A 27,017-nucleotide genomic window follows, 5' to 3' on the forward strand; every position below is an offset into this window, starting at 1 on the left:
ACACGTTGGGATTCCTACAGTTCCACACACTAGAAGATTGGTCTTATCAGCAACCTCGAAAATAGGGCCCAAGCCATTTGCTCACCATGCAAGCTTGATGCTGAAATAGGGCATATCGAAGCAATCCTGCAGGATAATGGCCACCCTGATCAGATCATTTCTTGCAGTATATCAAACAAACTCATGAATGGGCCTAAGATCACCACCTAAAAAGCGCCCAGTCTACCTCAGATTACCCTGGGAGGGAAGGTACCTCAAAAATTTGAGCAACAGGTCTTTTCACGCTGCTATTATGCAGCAGCAGCATGAGTGATATTCTCCACTAACAGGATGCCTCCGTCAAACTAAAAAGGCATTCTGCCTACCAAACATGTGGTATATGAATTTCAGTGTCAATGTGACGCTAGGTATGTAGGCATGTCCCAATGACTAGTGGATCGTATCAAACAACATGTCTCTTTGGTTGTTTGCAACAAACAAAATACTGACCGTACCCAACCAGCCTGTGCTTGCAAAACTCAAAATACTGTCCAACAGATGTGATGTGATGTTAGATGTGATTGCACAATTGGTGAAATTGTGAAAGCACTTGTTAAACAATCCTGACTGTGCTATGAATTACACTGACAACTAATTAAGACTATCAGTGTGGTTCACGTACACGTACTAGAAGCTGCATATATTCACACACAGGACCCTATCTTTTGCCAACAGAAAGAGCATGTCCATGCATTGCGTCTTTTTCAACTAAACAAAAGCTTGGGGGGAGCACAGCCATTCCCTAGTTCATTCCCCATGGCAATGCCTTGACCAATCAGAATTGATCTGTCTGATTTGAATTTCAACAAAGCTTGGCAGTTAACTGTTCCCTGGTACATTCTCTACGGCAACGGTTTTCCCAATCAGAGTTCACTTGCCAACCAATCAGCAAACTCTAATGCCATATAAATTGTTGTTCCCTTTAGATTGCGAATCTGCCCCTAAGAGTGCAAGACGAAAAGCTTCACCAGCATGTCTTTTTTTTCAGCGATATATATTCATATAAAGTTGATCTTGTGTAAAAATTGACCATGTGACTTTTGGCCTAAAAAAATGTAATTTTTCATATAGTTTGTGTAAAGATCAACCCTAATTTTTCAGGATCAAACTACATTGTGATATTAGTTACTTACCAGTAATTAATTAATTAATGGGGAGATAGTGGCTTAGGGATAATGTCAGTGAACTAGCAAACCGCAGACCCAGGCTAATGCTCTGGGGACATGGGTTCAAATCCCACCACAGCTGGTGGAATTTGAATTCAGTTCATCAATCTGGACTATAAGACTAGTCTCAGTAATGGCGATCATGAAACTATCATCGATTGTTGATTTAGGGAAGGAAATATGTCATCCTTATCTGGTTTGGCTTACATGTGGCTCCAGACCCACAGCAATGTGGCTGACTCTTAAATGCCCTCTAAAATGGCCTAGAAAGCCACTTGGTTCAAGGGCAATAAATGCCCATCCTTAATGATGGGGGAGCCCAGCACATCAGAGCAAAAAATAAGCATTTGCTACAATCTTCAGCCAGATTGATGATCCATCTTGGCCTATCACATGGAATGACTCAAATTGGCAAAAGACTGACATCTGTGATGCTGGGGACCTCCGGAGGAGGCCAAGATGGATCATCAATCTGGCTGAAGATTGTAGCAAATGCTGATCTTTTGCTCTGATGTGCTGGGCTCCCCCATCATTGAGGATGGGCATTTATTGCCCTTGAACCAAGTGGCTTTCTAGGCCATTTTAGAGGGCATTTATGTGATATTAAGAAATGGCTGAAGGCACTAAACACTGCAAAGCAATGGACAATATTCCGGCAACAGTGCTGATGATTTGTGCTCCAGAACTTGCCATGCCCTTAGCCAAGCTGTTCCAGTACAGCTGCAAAACTGACATCTACCCAGTTATGTGGAAAATTGCCCAGGTATGTCCTGTACCAAAAAAACAGGACAAATCCAACTTGGCCAATCAATCTACTCTCCATCATCAGTAAAGTAATGGAAGGGGTCATCAACAGTGCTATCAAGCGGCACTTGCTAAACAATAACCTGCTCACTGATGCTCATTTTGGGTTCCGCCAGGGCCACTGAGCTCCTGTCCTCATTAGAGCCTTGGTTCAAACATGGACAAAAGAGCTGAACTCCTGAGGTGAGGGGAGAATGATTGCCCTTGACATCAAGGCTGTATTTGACCGAGTGTGGCATCAAGGAGCCCTAGCAAAATTGGAGTCAATGGGAATCAGGGGGAAAACTTTCCACTGCTTGGAGTCATACCTAGCACAAAGGAAGATGGTTGTAGTCGTTCGAGGTCAGTTATCTCAGCTCCAGGACATCACTGTAGGAGTTCCTCAGGGTAGTGTCCTCGGCCCAACCATCTTAGCTGCTTCATCAATGACCTTCCTTCCATCACAAGGTCAGAACTGGGGATGTTCACAATGTTCAGCACCATTTGTGACTCCTCAGATACTAAAGCAGTCCATGTCCAAATGCAGCAAGATCTGGACAATATCCAGGCTTGGGCTGACAAGTAGCAAGTAACATTCACACCACACTAGTGCCAGGCAATGACCATTTCCAACAAGACAGAATCTAACCATCACCCCATGACATTACCATCACTGAATCCCCCACTATCAACATCCTGGAGGTTGCCATTGACCAGAAACTGAACTGGACTAGCCATATAAATACTCTGGATACAAGAGCAGGACAAAGGCTAGGAATCCTGCAATGAGTAACTCACCTCCTGACTCCCCAAAGCCTTTCCACCATCTACAAGCCACAAGTCAGGAGTGTGATAGAATACTCCCCACTTGCCTGGGTGAGTGCAGCTCCCACAACACTCAAGAAGCTTGACACCATCCAGGACAAAGCTGCCCACTTGATTGGCACCACATCCACAAACATTCACTCGCTCCACCACTGAAGCGCAGTATCAGCAGTGTGTACCATCTACAAGATGCACTGCAGAAATTCACCAAAGCTCCTCAGACAGCACCTTCCAAACCCACGACCATTACCATCTAGAAGGACAAGGGCAGCAGATACATGAGAACACCACCACCCGCAAGTTCCCCTCCAAGTCACTCACCATCCTGACTTGGAAATACATCGCTGTTCCTTCACTGTCGCTGGGTCAAAAACCTGGAACTCCCTTCCTAACACAGTGCGGGTGCACTTACAGCACAGGGACTGCCGCGGTTCAAGGTGGCAGCTCACCACCACCTTCTCAAGGGCACCTAGGATGGGCAATAAATGCTGGTCCAGCCAGCGAAATCCACATCGTGTGAATAAAAAAAAGTAATTGCTACAGTTCATTAATTCAAATGCATGTGCAAGAACCGTTAAATTTTCCCTCCGCCAATTCTACTGGTAATCTCACAATCAACAAGACTGATAAGGAGTGCATGATCTATCACGATGCCTTCAAGAAAGAATAACAAGTGCGCAGCTCAATGTAAAGTGGAGACAAACATGACTGAATGGATTAGTGGGAATCAGCAAAATGGTGCAGAGTCTGGGCACTCTGAGCATCATGATTCAAACCCATACAGACAAGTCCAAGAGCTCAACTGCAATGAAAAATAACCAGCAAGAGCAACAATTAATTAAAATAATGCACTCAAGCAATCCGTCTTTACATGAAGGCTGGTCTCGCAACAGGAGCAAAATCATCATCCAGCAGTACTTCACACAAAGCTGTAATCACCACAGTGCAGTTATATACAACGCATTAAGTATTGGATTTCATTATTTGCACTGATGATCAATTTATCTATTTACTATGTGCACAGACTGGACTTGAATCAAACAACAAGCAGAAAATGCTACTTGCACCTTGAATGAAATGGTTAGCAGGGGTGGAACAAATCTCCCTCTGCTCTCTGTAATCTGGTGCACAGATTCTAATCATTGGAATAAAAAGACTGGGCCAAAAGCACCCAGTGCAACGCCAGCGTAATTTACACCTATATGAAATTCAGGCCCTATGCCTCCACAAAGTCAAGGCCAATTAAAGCTCACCAAACGCCTGAAGTCTATCTACATCCCCTGGCCCCAGTTCAGCGCTCTCGCACAACAACATGTGATCCGGTTAGGAATGCTCTTTCCGGTCTTTACGGGATCTGATAAAGGGTTTTGAACGCAAACCTCCCCAACCTTATAATGGCCTGGAAATGCACAGATCAATCAGCCTGTGAAAGAGAGACCAGTGCTTTGGATTGAGCTTCTCATTAAAGGGTGGCACAGTGGCCTGAGGAGAGCCTATACTGAAAGACATGGTTTACTCTGCTTTTTATTGGTGTGGTGATGGGAGACTGTCCTTTGTACCATAACAGGTTGCTGGATCTCAGGATAGGTACACTTGACTGGGCAGCAAGGGTAAACTGGAGCACTCAGGATTGAGTTGTTACAGAACTCCTCAGTCATATATTCCTGATTGGTAGCAGGAAGATGCATAATAGATGGTAAGCTGCTTGCTTAATTGAGGAAGTTCATACACTTCAATATATTGTTTGAAAATAAACATATAAAAACTAACCCAAAACCATTAAAGTTCACTGCACAGTGAGCACTCTTCTGCAGGTAATACTTTGTACAATCACTGCAGCTTTGTCAGTTTAAAACATCACATCCCTGGTCAGTTAAGAACTGTAAGTTTTAAGGACATAGATAGGGAACAGAAAAGATTTACTATGATCCAAGGGATGAGCACTGCATCTAATCGTCTGCTCTCCTCCCCAGCCTGATCCCTCCCTCAATCCTTTGCTTTTCTCCTCCAGTCCTTGGCTAGCCTTATTCTTCCATCTCTATCCCCAGCCCCTCTACCTCTCCTGTCCCCCACCAACCCCACAAATTTCCAACACCCCCATTCCTTCCGGTTCCCAGCCCTCGACGCCTCCAATCCCAGTCCCACTGCCCCCGAGTCACCCATCTCCGTCCATCCCACACCCTCAATCTCTGTACCCCCCAATCCCCTGCCCTTTGCTCCCTCCAAGGTTCAATCAAGGTATTCAAAAGTATACTAAGCTCTCTGCACCCCAATTACCAGCTGCACCCACCTCCCTCTAAATCCCCTGCAAGCCACATCCCCAGTACAGAGCAGAAGCGGCTATCCTTCATGCCTCAACCTATATAGGGTATCGAATAGGTTTGAGAGGAGACCTCACCTGGGTACATGCTATCCAGCAGGAGCAGTAACATGAGCTGATGTCCCCACTGCCAGCAGCTTGGTATAACATCAATAGAGGAAGGTATAGATCCTCTCCCACTCTCCTGGGCCAGGTGGAGTGATCAGCACCCCAGACCTCTTTGGTTAGAAATCTCAGTAACAAACCATACAGTGCACATACTTGCTGGGGTTTTAGGGGAAAACAGAACTTCTTTTAAGGAGGAATAATTGGAGCTTTTATTTTAAACTAAACGTGTCAGGCAGTAACTGCCCAGTAAATCAGTCCAGTTTTTACCAATTTGAATTAAATCAATGTTTGTCCCTCTTTAAAACTGGCAGTTAATATACAAGCTAGAGAATGATGGAAAACATATCTTTATTGCTAAAAGTTAGAAACATGCAGTGGCTGGAATGTGATAACCATTTGCAAACATCTATCACATTGTAACATTTCCAAACAAAACCTAATTTACATTTCCTGTCACATCACAAGTAGCACTGTTTCTAGTACAGTCCCGAACCACAGAATCCAACAGGACACCTATGACAAAGATCAAGGGAAGCCTCATTCATTCAGCACCACTGCAAGGGGACAATAGGACAGCGTCATGCAGAGAAATGTTACATTGGGCTAGCTAACTGTAACTGGGGTGGGAGGGAGTGTACCAGGTGCCACTGCAATGTAATCCCTTTAATGCTGGGGCATGGGTCCAAAGTCAGCTCAGAGTAAGTTGGTACTTGCTTCCTGCTAAAGGATGTTCAGCATCTGATCCGGTTAAGCTCAATACAGCACAGGTGTTCTTCCAATAGCTAAATGCACAAAGGCCCATTGTCACAGCAATACTGATAAAACACAAAAAAAACCTGTCATGAGTGCACAAAACAGTCACTCAACTTATAGATACATTTACAGAGTCGTAGAGGTCCACAGCACAGAAAAAGGCCCTTCGGCACATCGAGTCTGCACCGGTCAAACAAGTACCTAACTATTCTAATCCCATTTTCCAGCACTGGGCCCATAGTCTTGTATGCCATGGCATCGCCAGTGCACATCCAAATACTTCTTAAATGTTATGAGGGTTTCTGCCTCTACCACCCTTTCAGGCAGTGAGTTCCAGATTCCCACCACCCTCTGGGTGAAAAAATTCTTCCTCATATCCCCTCTAAACCTCCTGCCCCTTACCTTAAATCTATGCCCCCTGGTTATTGATCCCTCCAACAAGGGAAAAGTTCCTTCCTGTCTACCCTCTCTATGCCCCTCATGACTTTATACACCTCAATCATGTCCCCTCTCAATCTCCTCTGCTCCAGGGAAAATAACCCTAGTCTATCCAATCTCTCCTCATAACTAAAACTCTCCAGCCCAGGCAACATCCTGGTAAATCTCCTCTGCACTCTCTTGAGTGCAATCATGTCCTTCCTATAATGCGGATCCCAGAACTCCACGCAATACTCTAGCTGTGGCCTAACCAATGTTTTATACAGTTCCAGCATAACCTCCCTGCTCTTATATTCTATGCCTTGGCTAATAAAGGCAAGTATCCCATATGCTTCTTAACCACCTTATCTACCAGTCCCGCTACCTTAAGGGACCGGTGGATGTGTACACCAAGGCCCCTCTGATCCTCGGTACTTCCCAGAGTCCTACCATTCATCGTGTATTCCCGTGCCTTGTTTGTCCTTCCCAATTGCATGACCTCACACTTATCCTAATTAAATTCCATTTGCCACTGATCAGTCCATCTGACCAGCCCGTCTATATCCTCCTGTAATCTAAGGCTATTCTCCTCACTATTTACCACCCCAATTTTTGTGTCATCCACAAACTTACTGATCAACCTTCCTACATTCAAGTCTAAATCGTTTATATATACCACAAACAGCAAGGGACCCAACACCGATCCCCGTGGAACCCCACTGGACACAGGCATCCAATCACAAAAACACCCCTCGACCATCACCCTCTGCTTCCTGCCACTCAGCCAATTCTGGATCCAATTTGCCAAATTGCCTTGGCTCTTACCTTCGTTATCAGTCTCCCATGTGGGACCTTATCAAAAACCTTGCTGAAGTCTAAGTAGACTAAGTCAAATGCATTGCCCTCATCTACACACCTGGTCACCTCTTCGAAAATTTCAATCAAATTGGTCAGACATGACATGCTGACTGTCCTTGATTAATCCCTGCCTCTCCAAGTATAGGTTAATTCTGTCCCTCAGAATTGCTTCCAATATTTCCCTACCACTGAGGATGGACTGATTGGCCTGTAGTTCCCTGGTTTATCCCTTCCTCATTTCTTGAATAACGGTACCACATTGGCTGTCCTCCAGTCCTCTGGCACCTCTCCTGTGGCCACAGAGGTATTGAAAATTATTGCCAGTGCCCCTGCTATCTCCTTCCTTGCCTCACTCAACAGCCTGGGATACATTTCATCCGGGCCTGGACATTTGCCTACTTTTAAGCCTGCCAGACCACTTAGAAACTCCTCCCTTTCTATGTTAATTTCATTAATTATATCACAGTCCTTCTGCCTGATTTCCATACCCATGTTGTCCCTCTCACTTGTGAACACCCGACACAAAGTATTCATTTAGAACCCTACCTACGTCTTCCAGCTCCATACACAAATTACCACTATGGTCCTTAATGGGCCCAACTCTTTTCCTAGTTATCCTCTTACTTTCAATGTACTTGTAAAATAACTTTGGATTTTCCTTTATTTTACCTGCCAATGTTTTTTATGCCCCTTTTTTGCTCTCCCAATTTCCTTTTTAAGTTCCCCCCCTATACATTCTATTCTCCTCTAGAGCTTCTGCTGTTTTGAGCCCTCGGTATCTGCCATAAGCTTCCCTTTTTCTCTTTATCCAATCCTGTATATCCCTCAACATCCAAGGTTCCCTGGACTTGTTGGTCCCACCCTTCGTCTTTACTGGAATATGTTGGCCCTGTACTCTCCCTATTTCCTTCTTGAATGAGTCCCACTGCTCTTGACGCAGAATTACCTGAAAGTAGCTGCTCCCAGTCCACTCTGGCCAAATCATATCTGATCTTATTAAAATCGGCCTTCCCCCAATTTAAAACTCTGATTTCTGGCCCATCCTTGTCCTTCTGCATAACATCTTGAATCTATCTGCAAAATGCTCCCCCACTGACACCTCTACCACTTGTGATCAGGCCTCTCAGTAACACCTCAAAAAATTTCACAAGCAATGAATTACACTGATGTTGCGACAGGAACATTGCCACCCGAAAGCAAACATTAGCCATTTTGCATACAGCAGGATCCCATAAACAGTAATGAAATGAATGGCTGGCGATTCTGTTTCAGTTGCCGCGGATTGAGGGAGGAATGCTGAGCAGGGGTCAGTGAACTCCATGCTTTTCAAATTGTGTCCGAGGATCTTCAACGCTCACCTGAGCAGGCTTGGAGCTTGGTTAACAGGAACTTGGTTAAACATCTCATCTGCAAGACCACCACCTGTGAGATTGCAGCATGCACTACAATACTGAGGGCAGGTCAGCCTCAAGACCTGCAGTGTGGGGTTTGAACTAACCTGCTGACTCAGCCAAGAGTGCCATCAACAGAGCCAAACTAACGCTTACTCATCACCTCTGCCTCTCCATATTAGGTTACAGTCCATGTAACACAGACAGGGCAACCAATCTCACTAGAGCAGAGGCCCAACAGACTACCTTGGATGCGCATGCTGGGTGTACAGCCCTGTGAACCTTTGAATGAAGGTCATGTAGGTTGGCCTCAGAGAATGGAGCACATTGTGAGTATTAAGCAAGCCCAGAACACTGATATAGCTATGGCCAAGTACAAGGTGCAACTCTCTATTCTGCCCCAGCAGCCTAACAACACTACTTCCCCACTGTACCAGTGCAAATTTTTAAGTTTTAGTCCCACAGATACAAAAACAGCAATATTCTTACAGCCTGGTCCAAACCCTGGTCTCAGATGTGAAAGCACCGCACACTAAGTCACAGCACTAACAGCTCCCCAGGCTCTTTCCATTTGTATAGTTTTCAATTATTCCTTAATCCCTCAATTTTCAGACAATTTACTTTCCCCATGTCCTTTAAGTGTCACTCACCTTTTCCATTGAGTATATCTCCAATTTGCCAATGCTGGCTTTGATCTGACCAACAAGTGGTGCGAGGTTTCAGAGTGTGGTACATCCTCCACATTATTCCTTCCTAAAGGTTGGCTCAGCCTCTGCCCAGCAATTTCTCTTAATATTGGGAATTTGCTCAAGGCCAATGCTGCATATGAGCCTGTGTCTCAGTGCTCTTCCCACTGACTGGGAGGGTGTCTCAGTGAATCTCAAAACATCAAAGGACACAATGAACTCACCCATGAGGCCTCATAAAAAGTGCTCAAAAGACAAATTTCAGATGACAATAGATGCCAATGTGATCTCTCTAGACAGGGCAATCCCATACTCAGATATAAAGTACAATTGATAAACACTTCTCAAGGTCGCACCTCACACATTAAATGAACGCAGAACACTTAGAAAAACTTGAACAAATGGGTTTAAAACACTTATCTCACCTCAAAGCATTGCCAAAAAAAATTGGAAATTGATTGCGATGGGTGATCAGTGGTAAACTGATAACGGGGCAAACTGCAGACCAGCTGAAGCAGTGGCAAATTCCTGGCATTAATAGCAATAAGCTCTAAATACAAGGGTGGCACAGGGACTGAAATGCTCCTTCTGTAGATATGAGATTGTAAATTCAGTTAAAGTGAAAACAAATTACTCTTCAATCTCTCGAGAAGTCACACATAGGTAGTCTTGAGATGAAGCTGGGTTAGAGGTCAGTTGGAGATAACTGAGCCAGGACATTCTATCCTTTTATGTTTCCATGATAAATTCATCTGTCCACATGTGTAGTGGAGACTGCCGATGTAAATCTTTTGCAGCATAATTACACCCTCCAAGTTTGGCACCAGCACCTCTACTGACAGGAAGATGTGACTGCAGTAGCAACTTTACATGGACAGTTTCCGTTACAAATTTATAATACAGTAATGCATTGAGACATAAGATATTGGAAACATGCGAATGCCACACATTGTGTTGTGGTGACTTCAACCTGGGAACCTTGACTTTAAATGCAGTCCCTGGATATTTTAAGCAAGCGTGTACCAGAATCATCCAAGAACAGATTCCTTTAATGCAGATCTGCATAAGTTGAATTTTACAGCCAGTTTCACAGGCATGGTCCAGTTACACACTGCAGAACACAGAATTCATGGTACCCCCAAAAATCTAGCACAAGGATGTCTAATGCCATTCTTTTAAACATATAAAACTTCAATTAATGTTAATCATTTGAAAAAAAGTCAAAAACCAAGTCTGAAACTCAATCTCTGTTTAAGGTTGTTTGTTTGTAAAATATTTCAGTACATGGTCCTGGAGTCCAGCCAGGTGATCTTCTATTGGGTGCTGCTTGGGATTGGGCTAACAATTTGGAGAAGCAGAAGCACAGAGGAAGAAGTGAAGCTAATTTCTAAACATGATTGTAACTGTGACTTCGATTACTGAATCCTTGCATCATGTCTAGTCCAAAAAGAATATTACTAGCCATCAACAGTTGATCTTTGCTTATCTCAATAATCATCTGCACAAATTTTCCCCAAGAATTGCAGGACTCAGAAACTCGACAATATCACACACTTTGGACAATTTGAATAAATACTGCCCGAACACAACTCCCAAGTAACAGTAAAAGTCAACCTGTGTGAACAGCCATTTGTCCAACACATTAAGATGTCTAGCTGGGAGAATGGTCAGAGTTGTGAGGGGGTCACTGAACCCTTCTTCTCTACGGGCCTTGATTTCAGAGCAGCAGGGCAGAATCTGGCCACTACCCCATGCTGGTCCCCACCACCGGAGCTGAACATTAGTAGTGAACACAGAACCTCCTGCTTGCCACTTTTGTTTTCTCGCCGAGCGCTTCATGTTTCCACCCATGGAAGCCAGCCATAGAGTTCAAAGGTTGGTCATGTTGCACTTCACAGCTGCTTCATGAAAACTCAGCACAGCATGACAGCGCCAAGACAAGAATGCTCATTAAACTGAATTTACCCAGCCTCCCCGCCCAAAACCCCAATATTCACAGGAATGCCTGTATCTGGTAATCCAACAGCTTGAACAGGAAGCCTGGGGTGAGAGGTTTCAGGGCTCAGTTGACTCTGCAAGCTCGAATCATCAACAGTTGGAGGAGAATGAAGACCGGCGACATGATGAGGCCATACCACAGCTGAGAGCTCTGCCCCTCCAGCTTCTGACACAACAGCATCTCAAATACGAACTTGAGGCTGAGGACAGTCAGGATCCAGAAGAACCGCATGACGGCCAAACGCATTTCCCCGTCCTGGAACAGGCGGATGGATACGATCACGGTGAAGTAGGTGCTAAGCCCATCGGCAGTGAAGAGCGGGATGAAGACATACCACCAATCCAGCCACCGCGCAAAATTGTCCACCTTCACAGCAAGCAGCACAGAGAACACCAGGAAGGCAACCAGGTGCAGCAGCATTTCAAATGTGGCAAATCCCAGCCACTGTACCAACTCACGCAGCGAGAACAGCATGTTGGTGCCAGTATTGCACGGGGCCTCAGAAAGGGCACCTGCGTCAGTCGACAGGAACTAACAGGTTACATCAGTACACCAGCTGCTCCTAGTTCTCCAAGCTGGTTTGTGTCCAGAAACTCAGCACACAGCTTCTAAATGAAATAGAAACATCAAAATGTTATAATTTCACATCTGTCATTCCTGACAATAATTGTTACAATTATGAGGCTTATAACATTTTAACTTTTTTTTGGGACTGTGTCTTTAAGGGAAAATAAAGGAGGGTCATGTGACCTGCTCAGAAGTCTGCCTGACAGCAAGCCTGGGTGGTTTAATTGCTTGAGATTAAAGGGGGTCAAGACTATTTTACTGGGAAGAAGGTGCAAGGTGTTTACACTTGGAGACAATGGCAGCAACCTGTGTGCTAACAGTGGCCAGACTGTAAGCCTGCAAAGTCCCAGAAAAGTGCTGAGAATGTCAGGTTGTAATAGTCAATAGTGCTTTTAGTCTTTTGTTACAGTAAAAGACTCAAAATGTGAAGTTTTGTCATGTCATCCTTTCAGCAATTAACTGGAAGTTCAACTTTATTTTTAAAACTTATCGGTCTCTATGGAGATTGTAACAATTGCATGTGATAATGACTGATTTTTTTTTTAAAGTCTTGCAATTATATAGCACCTTTCACAACCTCAGAACATCCTAAAGCATTTTACAGTCAATAGTCACTGTTATAGGAAATGCAACAGACAATTTGGACACATCAAAATCTTACAAACAGCAATGTTATAATGACCAGATAATCTGTTTTAGTGATGTTGGTTGAGGGATAAATATTGGCCAGGACACCAGGAAGAATTCCCCTGCTCTTTTTCAAATTAGTCCTGCAAAATCTTTTATGTCCACCTGAGGAGAGACTGTGCCTCAGTCAGATGACCAGCTGAAGGATGACACCTCCACAATGCAGCACTCCTTCAGTACTGCACTGGAGTGTCAGCTTGGATTATGGGTTCAAGTCTCAGGAGCAGGACTTGAACAAATTATGATCCAGTGACAGTGAAGGAATGGTGATATATTTCCAAATCAGGATGGTGGGTGGTTTGGAGGGGAATTGTCAGGTAGTGGTGTTCCCCTGCAACTGCTGCCCTTGTCCTTCTAGGTGCTGGAGGTCGCAGGTTTGGAAGGTGCTGTCGAAGAAGCTGTGGTGAGTTGCTGCATTGCATCTTGTAGATGGTACACACTGCTGCTACTGTGCGTTGGTGGTAGAGGGAGTCAATGTTTGTGGATGGGATGCTTTATCCTGGATGGTATCTAGCTTTTTGAGTGTTGTTGGAACTGCATTCATTTAGACAAGTGAAGAGTATTCCATTACACTCCTGACTTTGAGGTGAGTTACTCTTGGCAGAATTCCCAGCCTCTGGCTTGCTCTGGTAGCCAATGGCTAGTCCAGTTCATTGCCTGACCAATGGTAACCCCCAGGATGTTGACAGTGGGGGATTCAGTGATGGTAATGTCATTGAATGTCAAGGGGAGGTGGTTAGAGTCTCTTATGGAAGATGATCCTGGCTTGGCAGTGTGTGTGGTGCTAATGTTACCTGCCACTTCTAAGCCCAAACCTAGATATTGCCCAGGCTTTCCTGCATATGGGCATGGACTGCTTCAGTATCTGAGGAGCCACGAATGGTGCTGAACATTTTGCAATCATCAGTGAACATCCCCACTTCAGACATTCTGATAGAGGGAAGGCCATTGATGAAGCAGCTGAAGATGTTAGGGAGTTGGAGAGGGTGGGGGTGGAGAGAGGAGAGGAACTGAGCGGAAGGAGCCAGGAGCCGGGGGTGGTAGAGGGGGTGGGTGGGGGTAGAGGGGGTGGGTGGGGGTAGAGGGGGTAGAGGGTGGGGGTAGAGGGTGGGGGTAGAGGGGGGGGGTGGGGGTGGGGGTAGAGGGGGTGGGAGGTTAGAAGGAGTCGGGGCGTAGAGGACTGTCTGTCTCTCCGTCTCGATGACACTGTTTCGAGTTATCCGGACTCCCGCTCTCCCCACACCCCGACCTCCCACCTCACCGGTTCCCCCCTCACCGGCTCAGCTCTCCCTGTCTCGGTCTCCAGGATTCTCCAGGATTCGGGGCCGCACCTTCGAGTCGCGCGCAGCCACAGTCCCCAACCCCACCAGACTCTCGCGAGAACCTGCACAACCCGGAATCCGGCAGCGAGAGTGTCGCAAAATCGCTGGCGCCTGGAGACTGAGTGAGTGAACTGGAGGCAGGAATAGGGATGGGAATGGAGAGAAACTGGGAGTGGGATTTACAGCGATGGAAATAGACAGAAACTGGGAGTGGGAATTACAGCGATGGGAACAGAGAGAAACTGGGAGTGGGAATTACAGCGATGGGAACAGAGAGAAACTGGGAGTGGGAATTGCAGGGATGGGAAATAGAGAGAAACTGGGAGTTGGAATTACAGGGATGGGAAATAGAGAGAAACTGGGAGTGGGAATTACAGGGATGGGAAGTAGAGAGAAACTGGGAGTGGGAATTACAGCAATGGGAAACAGAGAAACTGGGAGTGGGAATTACAGCGATAGGAATAGAGAGAAACAGAGTGAGAAATAGTGATTGGGGTGTGTATATTGTTAGCAACAGTAACAGGATAATATTGCAAATTTGAGCAATGGTAAACAAATCTTACTCCAGTGAGCAGGGAGTGGTCAATAGTGACAGGACGATTTTGTGATAGTGAGACAATAAGGAACAGTCAGTAATTGGTACTATTGTAGAAGTGTAAGGAATTACAGGAATAGCAAGAAGGAGAATGAGATGGAACCCACCCAGCTTGAGTGCAAATGAGATATTACTGAAAAAGAAAGTGAGAGTGAGTTTTACAAAAGTGAAAGACTTAAAGGTTCATTGTGATAGTGACCACAGTAGTAGAATGAAGTACTATATCACAATAGTAAGGGTGACGCTTCCACTAGTTATTGTGTGAATGTGCTTCTGTATTGCGTTACAGTACTTCGTAATTATTGTCCTGGTGAATGTGTTTTTATTACTATGCGTCACATCATTGTAGGGTGTGTATTTTTGCTATAGTTATTATGGCAGTGTTTAGAATTGTTATGAGTGAGCAGTAACCATATGAATGACTGTAGACATTGAGACGATTGTGTGGTGTGACACTGGTGTGTGTATTACGGGGATCTAATAACTGTATTTAACAATGTATGGACATATGATTGTAGGTGTGTTCATCATCAGTGGTTGTAATTAATACAATAGAGAGTGTTCACTTTTGAGAATAATTGCTGTTCCAGTAAGTGGTTGGTTAGAGCACTGAAGTGTGTTTTAGTAGTTAGTGTGCTATTCGGTATGATTAATTAGTGACTGCTTACCATACTGGGAACAGAGTATGAGTAATTACCATCTTTCTGTATGTCTTTGTTGTATCGTTGGTATAAAACATGTTCTACTGTGAGACATTACTGCACTTCTGACTGTAATTAGTAAAAAAGTGAATGTGCATCCACACAACCATTCTCCATCCTTGTGAGAATGTGGTACTGTATCAGTGGTGATACCTTGCCCCTTACTGATGCCACTCTGCCTGGCTATACCTTTCACCAGCTGCCTAGCCCAAACTGCCACAGTGGCAGTGTGCCCCTTACACCAAATCACACCTTGGTCTCACCGCTCCTCACTCCTCTGGTACTTTCTCCTCTTTTTGAGCATCTCAGCTTCTGCTAACCCTCTTGCCTTTCCATGATGATTTCATTTTCCATCTCAGCTCCCCTTATCCTCTCCTCTGAGTTTACTTCCCTCCTGTCCTCCCTCCTTACACGATCCCTAACCATACTCACAGCCACCACCTTGACCTTACCAAATCCCATGGCGCCTCTATTCCCAAGGCCCTGATCACAGACAAAGCCTTTGCTTTGTATTTCTTATCACCTCTAACCCCATACCCTCTGCTAACCCCAGCTAGTTCAGTACTCATCCTGAGATTCAAAAAAAATCCTGCCCAAGTCACCTAAAATTGCATTTTTAAACTGCCAACTGTCTAGCCTGTGGCCCCTCATTTTCCACAGTACTCCAGCCATCAACTTGTTCAATTCTTCCCTTGTGTTCACTTTTGATGCCCTTGTCCCTAATAAAACTTTGCTTTCTCCAATCCTGGTCTTTTCTCTTGGTATTGGCCTGACCTTTGCTCCTTCAAATCCAACAGGATACACACAAGTGTATCTGGAACACAACTAGTTTAGCCCTCCATCAGCAAATCTGGCTGGACTACATCAAGTACTATTGAGCTTCACTCTCCTCTGCCAAAATTGGTCCCACTCTAGGACCATCCTGGAGAGCAAAGAAAACTCCTGGCTGCTTTTTCCAATACCAATCATCTCTCTCTCCCCTCACCACCACCAAATGTGAGGAGCTCCTGGACTTGTCATTAAAATGAGACTCTTCATTTAGCTGCTTCCTAAGCATCCCTTGCCCACTGAACCAAAACTTTCTCCAGACTCCCCCTACACATGCACCCACATCATAGAATAGTTACAACACAGAAGGAGGCCATTCAGTCCATCGAGTCTATGCTGGCTGACTGCAATAGCAATCTAAGGTCAGAGGCTGGGAATTCTGTGGAGAGTCCACAAGGCACAAGTCGGGAGTGTGATGGAATACTCTCCACTTGCCTGGATGAGTGCAGCTCCAACAACACTCAAGAAGCTTGACACCATCCAGGACAAAGCAGCTCTCTTGATTGGCCCCCCATCCACCAACTTCAATTGGTCAGAAGTGAGTCACCAGTTTTATCCCCGTCTCCATGACTCAATTCACATAAAAAGTAACTGAAAAACAAATGGTCATTCCTTGTACTCAATGTTAGCTCTAGGTGCTACATGAGTTAGAAGTACAAATGACATTCCCATAAACCATGTTCATTCTTATCATAAAATATAGCTGGTTGGCCTGCTCAAAATGTTTTCATGCACTAAGAACAAGTCATTAGTAGCAGAGTTAAGCAGTGTCTTTTCGGGGTGAAACAGGAAAGAGAAGCAAAGATGATGTGTTAAATGACTTCCTCTAATAATTATACTTAAATGATCAATATGTTAGAAAATCATTCTAGTTAAAAAGGAATGTGGTGGTATTAGTCTTTAATCACTATAGGGAAGGATTCATGCTGAGAGCCAGTTCTGTTAGGCCTCGAATGTAGCTTTATACAAAGAGGTGCTGTGAATACTCCAGACAAGCAGGCAAGCTAACTCTTATCAGTAAGTCAGCCCTCTCACTACTGGCAGCCTTGAGTCTCACAGCTGCCATTGCCAGCAGCCTGATCAATTTAACCATTTAATTACCCCTCTCTCAACAGGCAAGAACTTAAGCTCATCTATGTAAAGTGTGGTTAGTATGAGATCCCAGCATATTAGTCCTAATTAATATAAAATCCTAAAATTAGTATATTGTAAAAATTTTACAAATGAATTCTAGATCCTAATCCTCTCTGCGTAAAAACATTTTGCCACCGTTGCTTCTTGTGCCAATCACTTTAAACCCGTGTTCGCTGGTTCTCGATCTTTAAGTCAATGAGAACAGCTTCTCCCTGTCTACTTTGTCTAGATACTCTCATCATTTTGAAAACTTTTATCAAATCTCTCAACATTTTCTTCCCCAAGGAGAATAACCCCAGATCCTCCAGTCAATCCAAATAACTGAAATTCCTCATCCCTGGAACTATTCTCAAATCTGCAACCTTTGAGACCTCACACCCTTCCTCAAGTGTGGTGTCCAGAATTGAATACAATACTCCAGTTAAGACCGAACCAGTGTTTTATAAAGATTCACCTTAACTTCCTTGCTTTTGTACTCTGTGCTTCTATTTATATAACCCAAGATCCTGTATGCTTTATTAACCACTTTCTCAACCTGCCCTGCCACCTTCAATGATTTGTGCATATGTATTCCCAGTTTGCTCTGCTCTTGCACTCCCTGTAGAATTGAACCCATTAGATTATGTCGCCTCCCTGACATTCAATGGCATTAGCATTGCTGAGTCCCCCACAATCAACATCCTGGGGGTTACCATTGACCAGAAACTGAACTGGACTAGCCATATAAATACTGTGGCCACAAGAGTAGGTCAGAGGCTAGAAATCCTGCGGCGAGTAACTCACCTCTGATTCCCCAAAGCCTGTCCACCATCTACAAGGGACACATCAGGAGTGTGATGGAATACTCCCCACTTGCCTGGATGAGTGCAGTTCCAACAACACTCAAGGAGCTTGACACCATCCAGGACAAAGCAGCCCGCTTGATTGGCACCCCATCCATAAACGTTCACTCCCTCCACCACCGACGCACAGTAGCAGCAGTGTGTACCATCTACAAGATGTACTGCAGAAACTCACCAAGGCTCCTTACACAGCACCTTCCAAACCCACAACCACTACCATCTAGAAGGACAAGTGCAGCAGATACATGGGAACACCACCACCTGGAAGTTCCCCTCCAAGCCACTCACCATCCTGATTTGGAAAAATATCGCCGTTCCTTCACTGTCGCTGGGTCAAAACCATGGAACTCCCTTCCTAACAGCACTGTGGGTGTACCTACACCACAGTGACTGCAGCAGTTTAAGAAGGTAGTTCACCACCACCTTCTCAAGGGCAATTGGGATGGGCAATAATGCTGGCCCAGCCAGTGAAGCCCACATCCCATGAATAACTGATTTAAAAAAAACTCTCTCCACTTAAGAAATAATTTGTGTTTTTCCTACCAAAGTGGATAACCTGCACATTTTTCCACATTATTTTCCATCTGCCATGTTCTTGCCCACTCACTTATCCTGTCTAAATCCCCTCAAAGCCTCTTTTTATGCCCTTCAGAACCCTCATTCCTTAGTTTTGTGCCATCAGCAAACTTGGAAATATTTCCTAGTGTGGCTGTGTGTATTTCCTGTATCAGTGAGAATTTCAATTACCAGCGATTTCACTACCACTAACCTTCTATTTACTCTATTAGTGTTGCCAGAGATGGAACTACTTTAAGGATAGATTCTGAAGTTGATTCTGTTGACTTATGCAAGGTAACTCATCAACATATTTCATTCTATAGATGTGACTAAGTCATTTACAGAATGTCTCATTATGATTTGTAGTAATCAGTGTTGCTAGATGTACACCTAACGGCCTGATGCCAGGATCATTCTTCCTGCTGTATCAGTAAGTACTCTTGGATAATAAAAAATTAAAAATGATTTTAAAGTGAGTATTTAATACAATATAAAAATACAATATCTTACTGCTGTTCACATTTGTAATCTGCTCAGGTTTCTGTGCTGAAGTGTCTCACGCTGCTGTACTACGCTAGATCTTATATTTCAACTATGATGTACGCGTATCCACAATTTAAAACATATTCTAATTGTGAGACTTTGTTCTTAGCATGGTTTGTAAATTAGGAACTTCCCCGAATATCTCTCCCTCAATTTTCATTTTAGCATGTTTACTGAGCATGCTCAGTCTTTTTTATAAACATACTGCACTTTGCTTGCTCCCCCCTCATCGACCCTCCTGCTCGCTGACCCTCCCTGGGCGGCAGGCAGCAAGTTGGAGGGTTGGCGACCGGGAGAGGTAGTGAGGGTAGAGGCGGGCAGGAGAGTCGGGGCAGGTAGAGGTGAGCGGGAGAGTCGGGGCGAGGGGGAGAGTCGGGGCGAGCAGGAGGGTTGGGGCGGGTAGAGGCAAGCGGGAGGGTCGGGGCGGGCAGAGGCGAGCGGGAGGGTCGGGGCGGGCGGAGGCGAGCGGGAGGGTCGGGGCAGGCAGAGGCGAGCGGGAGGGTCGGGGCGGGCGGAGGCGAGCGGGAGGGTCTGGGCGGGCAGAGGCGAGCGGGAGGGTCGGGGCGGGCGGAGGCGAGCGGGAGGGTCGGGGCAGGCGGAGGCGAGCGGGAGGGTCAGGTCGGGGCGGGCAGAGGCGAGCGGGAGGGTCGGGGCGGGCAGAGGCGAGCGAGAGGGTCAGGTCGGGGCGGGCAGAGGCAAGCAGGCGGGGCGGGAGGGTCGGCGCGGGCGGGGGGGGTCGGGGCGGGCGTGGGCGGGTGGGTCGGGGCGGGCCGGAGGGTCGGGGCGGGCGGGAGGGTCGGTGTGGGCAGAGGCGGGCATGGGCGGGAGGGTCGGGGCGGGTGGGTCGGGGCCGGCTGGAGGGTCGGGGCGGGCGGGAGGGTCGGTGTGGGCAGAGGCGGGCATGGGCGGGAGGGTCGGGGCTGGCAGAGGCGAGCGGGCGGGGCGGGAGGGTTGGCGCGGGTGGGGGGTCGGGGCGGGCGGGAGGGTCGGTGTGGGCAGAGGCGGGCGTGGGCGGGAGGGTCGGGGCGGGAGGGTCGGCGCGGGCGGGGGGGGGGCGGGCGGGGCAGGCCGGAGGGTCGGGGCGGGCGGGAGGGTCGGTGTGGGCAGAGGCGGGCGCGGGCGGGAGGGTCAGGGCGGGCAGAGGCGGGTGGGCGGGCCGGGGAACAGGGGGTAAAAGGAAAGAGTTAGTAAGTTATTAAGAGCTTTTAAGTTATTAAAAGTTTGTAACTCAGTGAGAGTAAGGATTTTTTGGGCCATTTAGTTTCAAGGCAACTGATAGTTTTTTAATGTAAAAGTTACAGGCCAGAACTGTAATTCATCCTTATTACATGTTTTCTTCTATGAAAGCGATTTTTGTTTAACATTTTTGTTTTTTAGGACTACAAAATGAGGGATAGCTGTACTACTTTCAGCAGTTCGGGGACATGCAGGTTCCACTTTCCTCTCTCCTAGCCTCACACTCTATGCTTCACTATTTCTTTGTAGATGGTTGAGCGGAAGCTGCTGGTGTTGTTTGGTAGTCAGACTGGCACAGCGCAGGATGTGGCCGAACGGATCGGGAGGGAAGGAATACGTCGGCACTTCAAGTGCAGAGTGATGCCATTGGATAGTTATACGATAGTGAGTATCGATGGTGGTGATGGACATGGATTGGACCAGCTTTCACCACATGCACTACCTTTTACTGTATCTCTCTGCAGTCACTGCCTGAGGTGCAAGTGGTGTCACAAAATATCAGGGGCACATTTATGAGGTAGAGTTGCCTCTAGGACATGAATGAGGACACTTCAAAAATTGGTTGTGAGATGCTTTGGGACATCCTGAAGATTAAAATAATAAAGAAAGATTTGCATTTTTGTGCATTTCATGACTTTGGGGCATCCCAAACCGCTTTACAGCTAATGCAGTCCTTCTGCAGTGTAGTCAACGTTATAATGTAGGAAACACTACAACCAATTTGCACACAGTAAGCTCCCAAAATAGCAATAAGATAATAGACCTCAAAGGTAGTAATCTCTGGATTACACTGAGTGCCGCATGCAAGTGAATATAGGAATGGTGCTGTCGGGAGAGTGTAAACTAATTTGGCAGATGTGTCGGCACCAGGATGAAATGCATCGTAACTCCTCTCGCTGGCCAGAAAGGCATCAGGGACAGTTGCATATGCACACTCGGCTGCACTGCAGCTGCCAGCGCCTGCGCAGATTTGGAACTGTGCCTGGCAACTTCTGGAAGCTGGCTCTTTCCATAAATATAATGTGCAATAGGCTTAACACCCCTGCTTTCAGAGGCTAGAAATTGAGTTCAATTAATTTGGGTTAATTGCTGGATAGTCACTGAACGTTGATTATGTTAAAGGGGTTATTAATTTTGTGCCTCCCATACCAACATTATTCTTGTCACTAAATAATGAATAAAATGGAATTTGTAAAAGCTGTCAACATGCTGTGGTACATGTTATTAATATAGTTGGTAAGATTATATTTTAACCAATATAAGGCCAATATTTATTGGAAAGTTGGTGAACAAGCTGGAAAGGCTTTGTGCAATGTGTTCCTACACAGGCTGACTAGCTCAGTTGGTAGATAATGGAGCTCTTAATCTCAGAGTCGTGGTTTTGAGTCCCACATTGGATGATGGATTTTTTCTTCAATATTTTTTTATTGATTTTTTTTTGATCAAAAAGTGTCCTTAAACTAAATATTACAATCAATTCTCTACATTGGAAGTTGGGAATCTCATTTACTGAAATTTCCTGATTACCTGTCTTCATCACTCACTGAATTGTCAGAAGCATGTTTACAGGGGAACAGTTGAAAATGATAGGTAGGCTAGATACATGAACTTGCAATTGGTTAAGGACTGCACAGAACCTAAAAATTGGTAACTTGAACTTTATTGTTAGTCTATGTTTAGCCAGCTTGTTTATTTTAAAGCAGGCAGCTGACACCCTGATTCTGACAAAGACACTGCATCTGCACATGTGCAGGAAGTGCTCTCTCAGTGTTACTTAACAAATAAACACAGCTGATGAAATATTAGAGAGGAAAAACAAGATGCACAGAGGACTGGAGAATTGCAAATGTTGCCTCCTTGTTCAAAAAGTTGAAAAGCCCAGCACCTCTGCCAGTTAGCCTCAATAGTGGGGAAGCTTTTAGAAATGATAATTTGGGACAAAATTAATAGTCATTTGGGCAATTGCAGGTTAATTAAAGAAAGCCAGCACGGATTTGTATGGGGCAAATTGTGTTTAACTAACTTGCTGGAGTTTTTTTGATGAGAGAGTTGATGAGGGCAATGCTGTTGATGTAGTGCATGGATTTCCAAAAGGCATTTAATAAAGTGCCACACAACAGGCTTGTCAGCTAAATTAGAGCATATGGAATAAAAAGGACAATAGTAGCAAGGGTACGAAATTGGCTGAGTGACGGGAAACAGAGATTGGTGAACGGTTTTTTTTTGTGCTGGAGGAAGGTTTTATGCTGGAGTTTCCCTTGGGACCGGTGTTAGGACACCTGCTGTTCCTAATGTATATTAATGATCTAGACCTTGGTCTAGAGGGTACAATTTCAAAATTTGCAGTTGATACAACATTGTGAACTGTGAGGACTGATTTCCTGGGAGAAGAGAAGGTTGAGGGGAGACTTGATGGAGGGATTCAAAATCATGAGGGGGACTGGACAGAGTAAATAGGAAGAAACTGTTCCCATTGGTGGAAGAATCGAGAATCAGAGAGCACAGATTTAAGGTAATTGGAAAAAGAAACAATAGCAACAAATTGGATCCAGAATTAGCTGAGTGGCAGGAAGCAGGGGGTGATGGTAGAGGGATGTTTTTGTGACTGGATGCCTGTGTCCAGTGGGGTTCCGCAGGGATCGGTGTTGGGTCCCTTGCTGTTTGTGGTATATATAAATGATTTAGTTTTGAATGTAGGAGGGTTGATCAGTAAGTTCACGGATGACATGAAAATTGGTGGGGTGGTAAATAGTGGGGAAGATAGCCTTAGATTACAGGAGGATATTGATGGGCTGATCAGTGGCAAATGGAATTTAATCCAGATAAGTGTGAGGTGATGCACTTGGGCAGGACAAACAAGGCACTGGAATACACGATGAATGGTAGGACCCTGGGAAGTACCGAGGATCAGAGGGGCCTTGGTGTACACATCCACCGGTCCCTTAAGGTAGCGGGACTGGTAGATAAGGTGGTTAAGAAGCATATGGGATACTTGCCTTTATTAGCCAAGGCATAGAATATAAGAGCAGGGAGGTTATGCTGGAACTGTATTAAACGCTGGTTAGGCCACAGCTAGCGTATTGCGTGGAGTTCAGGGATCCGCATTATAGGAAGGACGTGATTGCACTCAAGAGAGTGCAGAGGAGATTTACCAGGATGTTGCCTGGGCTGGAGAGTTTTAGTTATGAGGAGAGATTGGATAGACTAGGGTTATTTTCCCTGGAGCAGAGGAGATTGAGAGGGGACATGATTGAGGTGTATAAAGTCATGAGGGGCATAGAGAGGGTAGACAGGAAGGAACTTTTCCCTTGTTGGAGGGATCAATAACCAGGGGGCATAGATTTAAGGTAAGGGGCAGGAGGTTTAGAGGGGATATGAGGAAGAATTTTTTCACCCAGAGGGTGGTGGGAATCTGGAATTCACTGCCTGAAAGGATGGTGGAGGCAGAAACCCTCATAACGTTTAAGAAGTATTTGGATGTGCACTTGAGCTGCCATGGCATACAAGGCTATGGGCCTAGTGCTGGAAAATGGGATTAGAATAGTTAGGTACTTGTTTGACCGGCGCAGACTCGATGGGCCGAAGTGCCTTTTTCTGTGCTGTAGACCTCTACCACTCTATAACATGAGAAACTTTGTCACGCATTGAGTGGAATGCACTGCATGAGTGTGTGAGATGGAGGCAGATCCAATTGAGGCTTTCAAGAGAGAATTGTATCATTATCTGAAAAGGAAAAATTTGCAGGGCTATGGGGGAAAGGCAGGGGAGTGGCAGTAGATGATCTTCTCCTTCAGAGAGCAAGCACAGACACAGCGGGCCGAACAGCCTCCTGTGCTGTAACCATTCTCTGATTCTATGAAACAACACAAAAATAAAGAATGCTTCAGAAATAGGAGGAACCAGGCAAGGGAAAAATGCAGTCTAAGATGGTTTTGGAGTACATGTATGTAACTGCATGAAGCATGGTAAATAAGGTTGATGAGCTACAGGCACAAATCACCACATGGGACTTTGATATAGTGGCAATAACAGAGAACTGGCTCAAAGAAGGGAAGGATTGGGAACTTGCTGGATACGAGGAATTCAGAAAGAGAAAAATAAAAAGAGGAGGGTTGACAATATTGATCAAAGAAAATATTAACACTGGAGAGGGATGGTATAGTCAAGGGGTCAAAGACAGTCTGGTTAGAATTAAAGAACAAATGTGGAGTTATTCTATTGGGTGTATAAGATAGGCCATCAAATAGTGGGAAGGAGAGAGAGGAGCAAATTTTCAGGTATATTAGAGAGAGATGGAAGAACTACAGATTAATGATAACGAGGGACATCAATTATCCTAATATAAACTGGGATAGTAACAGTGTAAATTGCTAAAAGGGGGAGGAATTCCTGAAATGTGGACAAGAACATTTTCTTGATCAATGTCCAGCCCAACAAGGAAGGAATTAGTGCTGGATCGCGTTCTGAGGAATGAAGTGGGGAATGTTTCAATGGGACAGCATTTGGGGAACTGTGATCATAATATCATCAAATCAAAAAAATTTACAGTGCAGAAGCAGGCCAGTCTGTCCATCAGCTGAAAAAGAGCTATCAATCTAATTATACTTAACAACTCTTGGTCTGTAGCCCTGTAGGTTACAGACTTTAAATGCATTATCTAACTTGTTGTAGCTAGAGAATCTCTGCAATGGCTTCTCTTCCCATTTCCACGCTGTCACCTCTGAAGTCCCTCTAGAATCTATCCTTGGCCCCACCTATTTCTTATTGACATGCTGCCCTTCATCAATATCATCCAAAATATGTCAGATGCCACATGTATGCTGACAATAGCCAGCTGTACTTCACGACCTTTTCTCTCGACACCTCCACTGTCTGAGATTTGTTTCATATTGCTTCACCGACACCTGGTAATAGATGAGCAGAAATTTCTTTCAATTAAACATGAGGAACGTCAAAGCCATTGTCTTTGATCCCCAGCACAGACTCCTTTCCCTAGCTACTGACTCCATCCTTCTACATTGCCACTGTCTGGGATTGAAGCAGACTGTCCACAGCCTTGATGTCCTATTTGATGCTGAGCCAACCATGCATCTACTCCACCACCAAGACCATCTATTTTGCCTGACTCCACCACTCTGACTTCAGCGCATCTGCTGCTGAAGCTCTTGTGTGCTTTTGTTACTGCTAGACTTGAATATTCCATGGCAGTTTCAGAATTTGAGTTCAGTTAAATAAATCTGGAAATAAAAAGCTGGAATCAGTAAAAGTGACCATGAAGCTGTCGGATTGTTGTAAAAATCCAACTGGTTCACTGGTTTCCTTTAGAAAAGGAAACATGCTGTCCTTTCCCAGTCTGGTCTCTATAGGGATTGTGGGGACAGGATAAGAAAGTGCTGTTGATGTAGAAGTCAGCCATGATCTTATTGATTGGGAGTGAAGCTCAAGGGGCTGTATGGCTGACCCCTGTTTCTATTCCTTATGTTCTTGGGCTCTCCTCTCATCTTTCACCCTCTGTAAATTTGAGATTGCCAAAACTCTCCTGCTTGTATCCTAAGTCCCAAGTCTTGTTCACCCATCACTCCTGTGCTCACTGCCCTACATTGCCTCCGAGTCTGGCAACAACTCAATTTTAAAATTCTCAGCCTTATTTTCAAATCTCTCTATAGCTCTCCCTTTTCCACCATGTAATCTCCCCCAGCCCTCTGAGATCTCTGCATTCCTCCAGTTTTGGTCTCTTGAGCATCCCATTCATGGTCTTGCCTTCAGTTGTCTAAGCCCCAAGCTCTGAAATTCCCTCCCAAAACCTCTCCTCCTCTCTAATTCTCTCTCCTCATAACGAACATACGAATTAGGAGCAGGATTAGGCCACTTGGCCCCTCGAGCCTGCTCCGCCATTCAATAATATCATGGCTGATCTGAATGTAACCTCAACTCCACATTCCTCCCTGCCCCCGATAACCTTTCACCCCCTTGTTAATCAAGAATCTGCCTAGCTCTGCCTTAAAAGCATTCAGACTCTGCTTCCACCGCCTTTTGAGGAAGAGAGTTCCAAAGACTCACAACCCTCTGAGGAAAAAAAAATTCTCCTGATCTCTGTCTTAAATGAGCGACCTTTTATTTTTTAACAGTGACCCCTAGTTATAGATTCTCCCACAAGAGGAAACATCCTCTCCACATCCACCCTGTCAAAACCACTCAGGACCTTAAATATTTCAGTTAAGTCGCCTCTTACTTTCCTAAACTCCAGTGGATACAAGCCCAACCTGTCTAGCCTTTCCTCATAAGACAACCCGCCCATTCCTGGCATTAGTCTAGTAAACCTTCCCTGAACTGCTTCTAACACATTTATATCTTTCTTTAAATAAGGAGACCAATACTGTAACAATATTCCAAATGTGGTCTCACCAGTCTCCTGTACAACTGAAGCATAACCTCCCTACTTTTGTAATCAATTCCCCTCACAATAAATGATAACATTCTATTCGCTTTCCTAATTACTTACTGTACCTGTATACTAGCCTTTTGTGATTCATGCACCAGGACACCCAGATTGCTCTAAATATCAGAGCTCTGCAATCTCTCACCATTTAGATAATAAGCTTTTTTATTCTTCTTGCCAAAATGAACAATTACACATTTGCGCACATTATACTCCATTT

At 45.1% G+C, this 27,017-nt stretch overlaps 2 protein-coding genes across 6 annotated transcripts in view; one reads left to right on the forward strand and one right to left on the reverse strand.

The window, feature by feature from the left end:
* Positions 1–10,374: 10,374 nt before the first annotated feature.
* Positions 10,375–13,987, reverse strand: tmem203 (transmembrane protein 203). The gene is made up of 2 exons (XM_078550451.1): positions 13,876–13,987; positions 10,375–11,953 (listed from the first exon to the last, which is right to left on the reverse strand). Exon 2 carries the CDS (start codon positions 11,817–11,819, stop codon positions 11,409–11,411), a length of 411 nt encoding a protein of 136 aa, XP_078406577.1. The 5' UTR covers positions 11,820–11,953; positions 13,876–13,987; the 3' UTR covers positions 10,375–11,408.
* A 19-nt stretch (positions 13,988–14,006) lies between these two features.
* The window catches only part of ndor1 (NADPH dependent diflavin oxidoreductase 1), a 46,640-nt gene continuing 33,629 nt past the window's right edge, over positions 14,007–27,017 (forward strand). Inside the window, exons 1-3 of one of the 5 annotated variants that reach the window (XM_078550435.1) lie at positions 14,007–14,043; positions 18,810–18,873; positions 20,608–20,742. In XM_078550435.1, coding sequence (XP_078406561.1) covers positions 20,608–20,742 — 135 coding nt within the window. In that variant the 5' untranslated portion in view covers positions 14,007–14,043; positions 18,810–18,873. Of the gene's footprint in view, positions 14,044–14,322; positions 14,867–15,181; positions 15,206–18,809; positions 18,874–20,607; positions 20,743–27,017 lie in introns of those variants that run through there. The other 4 variants (XM_078550438.1, XM_078550434.1, XM_078550436.1 and 1 more) reach the window with 4 other exon arrangements.

This window comes from Cetorhinus maximus, chromosome 10 (genome assembly GCF_964194155.1).
Source record: "Cetorhinus maximus chromosome 10, sCetMax3.hap1.1, whole genome shotgun sequence".
Taxonomy (NCBI): Eukaryota; Metazoa; Chordata; class Chondrichthyes; order Lamniformes; family Cetorhinidae; genus Cetorhinus; species Cetorhinus maximus.